General features: G+C 43.2%; 1 protein-coding gene across 1 annotated transcript; it reads right to left on the bottom strand.

The window, feature by feature from the left end:
* Positions 1–3,779: 3,779 nt before the first annotated feature.
* mchr1a (melanin-concentrating hormone receptor 1a) lies at positions 3,780–8,382 on the bottom strand. Its single transcript, XM_065959403.1, has 2 exons — positions 7,618–8,382; positions 3,780–6,726 (listed from the first exon to the last, which is right to left on the bottom strand). The coding sequence occupies exons 1-2, from the start codon at positions 7,682–7,684 to the stop codon at positions 5,705–5,707; spliced, it is 1,089 nt and encodes a 362-aa protein (XP_065815475.1). The 5' UTR covers positions 7,685–8,382; the 3' UTR covers positions 3,780–5,704.
* Between the last annotated feature and the right edge of the window lie 1,653 nt (positions 8,383–10,035).

Raw genomic sequence — 10,035 nt, 5'->3', positions numbered from 1 at the left:
AGTGGTGCAAAATCCTGCAGTTCATCGAGTGTCCACTAGAGGCTGGCTGCAGGAACACAGGAAGTCACATACACACCACATTTAAAAAACAACCTGTTTTTACAGCACACACATTTGGAGCACCACAGCATCAAATATACATTTTTAAAAAGTCTCTTGTTGGAGCAATTTTACGAGGCGCTCATCACCTCTGATGGATCGCTCTACCTGGTCAGTTCCTTCCACCTTCAAAAGACTTGGGTTGCCGATATGGCAAATTTGGAATTTGCGGGCCATGGGGTAAATCCAGAGGCAATCCTATAGTCGGTTGGGGCCCTAGGCCAAAAATTAATTGGGGGCCCCTCCAACCAGCATTCATCACCCCCTGCTGGCCTCAGGGTAAATCTACATCATTAATCCTTCTGGCACATTTCTGTTCTTCCACCATGCCTTTCAAACAGCCTCCTTTTTCTTTTGTGACAAATACAATTAATCTCAAATCTTTGAATTTAACATTTAATCACTGAAGGCTCAGTTATATTATTAACATTTTTATGCACTTTATGTAAATGACTGTTCTCCCGTGGTGTCCTCTCTAACCCGCACACAGAATAGTCATTGCCCTTTTATGACCACGGATAAATACCCTGTAATTATCGCCATTTTAACATGGCTTTGCACATGAAAAATAATATAAAATGAGGTCTTAAATGACACAGCTGTGGTCATTATAATGCTTTTGTCTGCAGCCTGTCATTTTACAGAGCGAGCAGCCCCTCTTTAACGCCTGTGATCCATTAACTAAAACTGAAGTCATGACACTGATGAGGCGTTGAAAATGAATGTCTGCTGTTCTTTTTAACATATCAGACTTGTACACTATACCAAAGAATTTTAAATCAAGGCAGCAGAAGATTAAAGCCTTTCAAAAAACCACCCACTGATTCTATCAAAATGAAAGACAGACACAAATTGGAGCCAAAACAAAACCAGCCCAGCTGATTGTCATCAGTCGTTAGCTGTAAGAACATCACAGGTGCGGTCAATAGCTCCTGATGAGCGAGGAAACCTGTGACCTCTTTCAATGGGAATCTATCCACAACATATAGGCTTGAAAAAACCTTCATGTGACATCACATGGCTTCATGCGTTCTGTGTCTCAACTTCCCCATACAGAAGAGACTTTAAAGGAAGAAAGTGAGACTTTTTGATCCAGTAGATGTCGCCCTTGAGCACCAGCATCAAACCAAAACAAACTGCTGTTTGGCCACGCCTCTTCCATACTGAAGCCTCCGCTTCCCTCCAGAAACACACCTCCAACCCCCCTCCACTCGCATGAAGTGGTTATCAATAAGAACGCACCATAATTAAGCATCATTGAAGAGCCCATATTCTGCCCTTTTTGGGGTTCATATATTTAATCTATGTACCTACTAAAGTATGTTCACAATAGGTAAAGTTATAAAAAAGTGTCTGTTTTCATGAACTGCCGCTCCATGCACCGGCTCTCTTCTGACTCTCTCTCTAAGGCTCTGAAGTGCCCACGTTCAGAGTCCCCACGTGTGCCAAGTCTGGTCTGATTGGTCGGCCTGTCAGCTCTGCCGTAATTGGTCAGTTGCTCAGCACGGTTCTCGGAAATGTCACGTCCCTTTTACCATATTGGGAATGCAGCCACTTTGGCTCCGAGGGGAGCATAAACATTAGCACCTTAGCACTACTGTGCTACCGCAGGCTACAGCATATCGTGGGCGTGCTACAGAAGTTAATGGGCGTGCAACATGAGCTGCTGGGCTTGCCACAACGAGCCAATGGGCTTAGATCAGTGATCTCACACTGACAAGACGTCACACTGGCAAATTTTTTTCGAGGGGGGCTAAAACCGAGCGTTACATGCGGCTAATGCTACAGCTAACAGGAGGACGTAGGAGAAGCTGCGTTTCCGCGGACTTTGAATTTTTGCACATAGATGTGACTATACATGCACAGGACACATGGAAAACACACTAAAAAGCAGATAAAACCAGAAAAAGCATAATATAGGACCTTTAAGAGCAAGAGGCGGACAAAATTGTTCTTGGCTCAAGCTGCAATCACCTGTGTCCTGCATTGTTGTGTTAGCATGCTAATGTTAGCGTTCTTTAGTTAGCTCGTAGCTTCACATTGAACATGAAGCGACACAGAATGAGCGTGATCTAAAGAGACTTATGTGACATCCAAATAATCAGTGAGTATGTTCTTCTTGACTAAAACAGCTTTTATACACAAGGGGAGGAGCCGGCCGTCCCGTCTACGTAAACACGACTCTGACAACAACACAGCCAGCGGGACTCGAGCTTCTCACTCATTGTAGACAGTCATGACTCAGAGAGACATTTACACAGGAGATGCTTAAATTTCTGTTGTAGTAATGTAAACATTCTTCCTTTAAACATGACATTTTAAATATTAACACTGCAGATATCAAACAAAGGGAGGAATGTTCACTACAATCTTTTCTACATTTGTAAAATAGTTCTGAGGATGGAAAATGTGTTCTACATGAAATCACGAGGCAGACAGTTGTTCAATACAAATCTAACCTTTAATTTTTTACAGAACACACATTAAGTTATTCATCATTAAATAGACAGTCCAGACACAGAGAGGGACAGAGAGAGAAAGAATCCCAGTTTGTTTTGGTCAACATTTAGACAAAGTGGCACGTTCAGACTCGAAGCTTTTCCTCTCTCGCTTCTGTACAGGCTGTGGTTTGATAAGCTTATACATTCTAGGTGTAATCCAGTCAGAGCTTTTGTTGCATTCCTACAAATAGAAGTACAACACTTGACCACCTCACCCTAGAATTGCTGTTCTGGAGGCTCTTGAAACTGAGGGCCATTCACTTAATAGATTGCGGTCGCTAATATTGTGCATCATTTGCTCCGGTTATCTGCTCCATCTCATGATCAAATACATAAAGCGTATAGCTCTGATGATATTCAGGCGCAAACATGCCCAACATGTGTCCTGCTCCATGTTTTTGCTCTTGGATTGCATCTGAATGTGGAGAAAATATCTCTGCAATTTTACTCTGCATAGCGCTCTGATCTCGTGCCAGCTGTTTTTAAAGTAAACAATCGTGAGGGGACAGAAGGTATGTTTCCACTCTGTGTAATGACCAGCTCACTGTACACATAGAACAGAACAGAATAGAATAAATCTTTATTATGAGCCGAAAGTGGAAATTTCCATTAAATTCCCCCGATGCATATACTGTAGCAACATTTAAAAAACAATCAACAGTCAATGTCACAGACAAAGCAGCTATGTTCAAACATCAAACACCAGTCAACGTCATGGCTTCTCATCAGTCATGTTGAAAGTTTAACAATCTTTTTTGCACTTTATAATAAAATAAATTACTTATAAAAGGTCACATATCATGTAAAATACTCTTCACCGGGTTTTTCTTACATCAGTGTGTGTCTCTAGTCCGTTTACAAACCCCCCCAAATGATGAGAAAAGTCTGTCCTCTCTGTCTTCTGCCTGCTCCACTTTTCAGAAAATGTGAGCTCAAACAGGCCGTTTAGGGATTTTCCCTTCATGACATCACAAAGGGCAGTAACCCCTCCCCCCAGGTGACCCCACTAACATTACAGCTGACAAGATCGTCATCGCTACAATGTCTGTGCAAGTATTTATACAAAAAAATGTTTAGGGCTCACAGCTCGTTTCATGCATCTTTTCAATGATCCCGTTTTGAAAGCTCTCGGCAGCACCACCTGCTGGAGGCTTCAGCATCACACGACAACATGGGGAACTGTATTGTCAACAACAACAACAGCAAACAGCAGCTGGGTGTACCGTGTGGGTGCACATATATTTTTAACGTGCAGTGATATGTGTCACCCAGCTGTACTTCATGTCAATCACAGTCTCCTTATATTCAGCCTTACTCGAGTGTTGATGTGGATGCATGAACCACAGTACTCAATATTCCTATTTTTTAAAGTAACCAGAAGTTTGCTCCTTTCCTGATGAATATTTCCCCTTAAAAAAATATCAACAGCATGCTTATCAGACTCTTTGAGTACTGGGTGCTTTGGTCTAAATGTTTTCCCTACAAATGGTTGAAAGTTCAGTAGTTTTTGTTTTACCTTGACCCGTCATGTAAAGTCCTAAATTAGATTGTATACACACAAAATATAAAGCAGATTCAACACAGTCAATGTAAAGACATATAATCACTTAGTGATAGAACTCAAAATCAGTCTTGGTCTCAAGAGAGTGACAAACCCCCTACACACAAGATGACTTTTTGATTTTTTACTGATATTTATGGTCTTGTCTCGGTCTCCTCCTGCCTTGGTCTTTGTCTAGTCCTGGTCTTGGAGCACTGTGGTCTCGGGAATGTATTTGTCTCGGTTAGTGTGGTCAGAAATATATGTATGTTTCCTCTCTTATCGTGTGTTTGTACTCAAGCCATGAAATAGTATGTTTTTATTTTTAACTGACTAGGAGGAAAACTAAATGAAGAGGAGTTCATGGTGCATTTTGTGCACTAGAAGCAAATGACTTGAGTGACCAGGCTGTGCAACCCGCCCACACCACTGTTCTGACCGATACGGCAATAAGCTGACGGGAACAATTCCATCGTCAAAGTCAATTCAGGTGAAGGCATTTGCCTCTGGTTAGGCGATACTGTATTCCATCTCCAAAGGGTAAATGATAAAAGTTGAAGTAGAGAATAAGGACCTGTGTCCACTAACGGCGGTTCATGTGCTGTCAGCGCGCACAACCTCAGTTTCAGAACACTTCTCACCTGACAATCAGTGTTGCTGTAGGTTATGAAAATTAACCTCCATTCCCTCGGTAATGACAGTCAGGTCAGTTTTAGATAGCCCTGCGTGCTTAATATTTGCTTTTTGTCACCAAGAACTGTCACCAAAGAACATGATAGGAATGTCAAGGTCCTGGCATTAGCAACGGCTCCACACCTGGAAATTAGAGAGTCGAAAAGATGAGTCAGACGAGCCTCTCCTCCGCCATTGTTGTTGTCAAAGCTGATATCAGAAGCCCCGCCCCTTCTTGATTTTGATTGGTCAGTGAGGAAGAGGCGTCATCGATGAGCGTGGCAGCTTCGAGCACATCGACAAAGACAGCCGAGGGTGTTTTTTGTTTTGTTTTGCTGTGTGCGCTGCACAGCTACACAGCTCTGGTTTTGTATTGAAGCGGTTATATTCACTCTGGATAGTATTGACGGGTAGCGTTAATATCTGAGGACCTGCACAACCAACGCTCCAAACCACCGCAGGATGCGCAAAGCTGATGTCGTGCGGCCGTGTTTACTCACAGACCTTATCAGTTCAAAATGGGTTTTTTTTCTGACAAAACATGGCACAAGGAACAAGTTGTAAACACAAGAAGTACAGTTGAATGATTTTTAGATATGTACACTGAAACAAAAATATAAAATCTGTTTTACACTTTTCTTAGCTGCATAACACATACAAACTCATATCAGAGTAAATAACGGTATCTTATCGTTTGAACAGGTTTAATCTACGCCTTAGGGATGGTTCTTTGAGCTCCCAGTGTATGAAAATACGACTTTTTGAGCTGATGTGCAGACATAAGGCAATCATACCTAAACACTTTGCATTGTCTTATTGTTCCATTCAAAGAGCTGATCAGATATAGAATAAGCAGGGCTGATTATTTCCATTCTTCTTCTCTGGTTATCATTCACTGTGGGGCCACATTGGATGGTAACATCTCCCCTGACGCCGGCTCCTGCTGAGCCCCTTCAGAAATCATCCTCACGCTCACACTTCCACCATCTGTCGTGCTCGGGTTCACGCGGAACTTTCTGTTGATTGGCCGAACCGCCCTGTAGAGCCGCCTCTTAAACGTCTCACTGAGGATGATGTAGAGGAATGGGTTGATGCAGCTGTTAGCATAGCCCATGCTAATGGCTATGTTGTAGGCATAGGAGAAGGCTAGGCTTGGCTTCTGCACGCCGAGGTGGACCAGTTGGAGGATGTAGTAAGGGGCCCAGCAGATGAAGAACGCCAGGCAGATGGCCACCGCCATCCGGGTCACCTTCCTGGTTCGGACCCTCAGACTCCGGGGAGGCAGCGGGGCCACGCTGGTGGACATGTGCTGCAGGATCTTGAAGAACACCAGGCAGATGATGGCCAGCGGAATAGCAAACGCCAAGAAGAACTGGTAGAGTGTAAACCAGTATATGTCGGTGACCGGGTTGGGCAGGAGGAGAGCGCAGGCGACCATGTCGTCGGGCAGAGTCATCAGGCCGGCGTACATCCACACGGGAATGATGGTGAGCAAAGACAGACCCCACACCAAGCCGATCACCAGCGCCGCCACACAAGGTGTGCGGATGTAGTTGAAGCGGATGGGATGGACCGTAGCCAGGTAACGATCGAGTGTCATCGCAGTGAGGATGTAAGTGCTCACAATCTGGCTGTTGGAGTCGAGCGCGGTGATGACTGTGCACATAGCAGCTCCAAAGTGCCAGGTGCCATTGCCCAGCAACTGGTGGATGAGGAACGGCATCCCGAGGAGAAACAGGAGATCGATGAGCGATAAGTTCAGGATGAATATATCTGGAACGGTTTGTTTGGCCCGGCATTTGGTCTTCTTCATGATGGTGTAAATGACAATACAGTTCCCCATGATGCCCAGAAAGCAGATGATGCCAGAGATGACGTGCAGGATGGAGCTGCAGTGTAGAGTTCCATCTACAACTGGAGACAAGAAGTACAAGGACACACATTGAATGATGGCTTACTGTATTGTACATTGTGTGCTGGTATGAAATCAATTTTTTTTTTTCATTTTGCACATCTTGTAATGCAGTCTTTATGTCACAAAGCAATGTCCAGAGCAGCAGGGAACGAACAATACAAGTTTCTATTAGGGGATAATTATTATTATTATTATTAATTATTAGAGACGCTTTGACATTTCTGCATCTGGCTTTTAGGCTGCATCACTCTAGGAACGATTGATAGTTTGTGTGTGTATCTGTGTGTGTGTGTGTGTGTGTGTGTGTGTGTGTGTGTGTGTGTGTGTGTGTGTGTGTGTGTGTGTGTGTGTGTGTGTGTGTGTGTGTGTGTGTGTGTAGGGGGGGTGTATTTGTTTTTTGGCTCTTGCAGCACAAAGGATGACTGGAGCAAAATGTCTTGGATTATTATTGATGAGCAAAATTATCTGTAAACGGATTTTTTTAAATGAAGCTTTGCCCTTCATGTTTTAAATGTTTGATCAAATAAAGCTGCATCCATGACCTTAGGAGAAATACTATTAATTATTATTATTAATATTAATATTGAACGAGTGGCACAGTCTGATTTGATATGATTTAAAAATAAATTTAAATCTTTGAGTATTTAGAAAAGCGCTATATAAATCTAATTTATTATTATTATTATTAATATTCATATTTCATTATGCTCGTCAACATATAAGGAAGTTAATGGATTTAACTGCAGGCTGAATTTAGGGGAACACGGATTTGAGCATTAAAAAAAACACTCCTTGCATTAGATTTTTATTTAGATTCAGATCGCAGTGGTGTTGAGCAACCTGGTAGATAAGACTGGACCACGTTACAGTCCGCTGTTTACTCGACCTACCTGTTGTTGTTGTTGTTGTTGAATTAGAGTCTATGAGAGAAAAATTGGAGAGGTTTAAATAATCCATCTGGAAACAGTAAATCCAAGTTAAGAAGTATTCACAAGTGCCTGAGTCGGAAGCAAAATGCACAAAGAAAGAGCCCGAAACGAGAAAAACCTTCTTAATCTCTGGGTGATGCTTAAACTTGAAACAGTTTAATTCATCGCAGAAGAGGCATCGTGTTTGATTCCTCTGCGTCCCTCCTGATGATGATTAAAACCTCTGTTCACGAGGATCGGGAGCCACTGAGAGCATCCTCAGTCGGAGTCCGTCAGGCTCTCGTTTGAGTTGCGACTGCTCTGCAGGTGTCAGTCAAGCTGCTGAAGTTGGTTAGTTGATCGATCTCTTGATGATCGAGTGAGTGTGTGTGTGCGTAAAAGCGCACGCCTGGGCACGTTGGATCAAAATATATGAACCTATAATATAGTCTCCAGCCAAGGTTGATAGAATCGTATCCGCACCGAGTAGATTAATAAAACACAAATGAGGGGGAAAAGGGAGAGAAAATGTGCCTACAGCACTCGGAGTGAAGATTGTGAGTAATCGTCCTTTTTACCGCGGGATATAAGATTAAAGAGAATTTCCAGTCTTATTTAATTTTCGAAGTTGTCCATCCTCATCTCATTAATAAACGATCTCTGAAGGACGCGGTGATCGCTGGTTTATTGGCTTACAGGGAGCAGATAATTGGCAACAGGTGTTTCCGCTTAGAAATAAAGGAATCAACCCACGACCTTCCTCGCGCATTACTGTCAGAGTTATATCTCCTGAAAAGCGTTTTTGTTTTCAACCACAAGATGGCTCTGCTGCGCGTCATTTAGACTCCAAACACGTCTCCTTCATAAAAATGTGATTTACCTAATGAGCTTAAAGAAGGTTTGAGGGTCAAAATAACACTTTTTCTGAAGTAGCCCAAGGCGTTAAATACAATATAGCCTATTATTAGTAATGAGGAAGGGTATGGAAGCACATAATAAAATGTTATAGCTTTGAGCAGGGTCAATTTTAATAAAGGATTTAATGACTAAAGATGGAGGCAACATGTCTCCCATTTTGAGGGGAATCTTTGAAAAGGCAACTCATTTCAGAGGCAGGTCATCCTGACATCTTGGAAGACAGGAAGAAGAAGCACAGTTAAAGAGCCTGACAAAAATGAATAGAAACGTCAAAACAAAGAGAAAACTGAGTGTATGTTGTGTTTATGAGCATTGCATGATGGGTATTTTGTCATTGGACAAAGTGCCTCTAAGTGCAGCGGTGCCGTCCTTTGTATCCAAACTGCAATTTCTACCTCTGCCATTTCTCCTCAGATAAACCCAAGCCGGTCTCTAGTCTCCAGCAGCGGTTATAATAGACTTCCACGCTCCTCTTGGGAGTCTTTGTTTCCTGATTCCTGAAGATAAATTCTAAAGAAAATATGTCATCTCGCTCTCCCATCCCAGAGCTCACAGTTTCAGCGTTTGTGTTTATCCATCATATACAGTCGCTGCCTGAGCCCACAGTAATATCGTCTGATTCCTAAAATATTAGATTGAAAGCGTGGGAAAATGTGACATTTCCACAATATAAAAGCCTTATTCACAGGTATCAGTATCAAACAGACGCTGACATTCTCATGTGGGGAAATCTTTCTAAGCATCTTTAGACTGAAGCATCCTGGAGTAAAGTTCAGAGGAAGCTGATTAATCTGCTTCTTCGTTCCTCTTCCTCCATATGAGGCCCAACTTTTCAAACCCTCTGAATTGTTGGAATCGGCACTTTTACTTTTCTTTCTTCTGCTCGAGCATGTCGCCTCCGGACTGCATGTCGCCTCCGGACTGCATGTCACCGAGAGAAAGCCTCGATGCTGCTCAAAGGGAGGAACCGACATCAGGATAACTGCAAGACAAAACATCGCTTAACATTAATGGAGCTTAGCATTAGTGTTGAAGTCAAGACCACAATAACCGAGACCAGATCGAGACAAGACCAAGACATTTAGGGGTCGAGTCCACGCCAAGACCAAGACCAAGGCAGGACAAGACTGAGCCAAGACCAAGACCAAGACCAAGACCAAGGCAGGTGAAGACTGAGCCAAGACCAAGACCAAGACCAAGACCAAGACCAAGACCAAGACCAAGACCAAGACTAAGACTAAGACCAAGACCAAGGCAGGTGAAGACTGAGCCAAGACCAAGACCAAGACCAAGACCAAGACCAAGACCAAGACCAAGGCAGGTGAAGACTGAGCCAAGACCAAGACCAAGACCAAGACCAAGACCAAGACCAAGACTAAGACTAAGACCAAGACCAAGGCAGGTGAAGACTGAGCCAAGACCAAGGCCAAGACCAAGACCAAGACCAAGACCAAGACCAAGACCAAGACCAAGACCAAGACC

Source organism: Labrus bergylta, chromosome 1 (genome assembly GCF_963930695.1).
Source record: "Labrus bergylta chromosome 1, fLabBer1.1, whole genome shotgun sequence".
NCBI lineage: Eukaryota > Metazoa > Chordata > Actinopteri > Labriformes > Labridae > Labrus > Labrus bergylta.
This window is presented reverse-complemented; position numbering and strand designations above follow the sequence as displayed.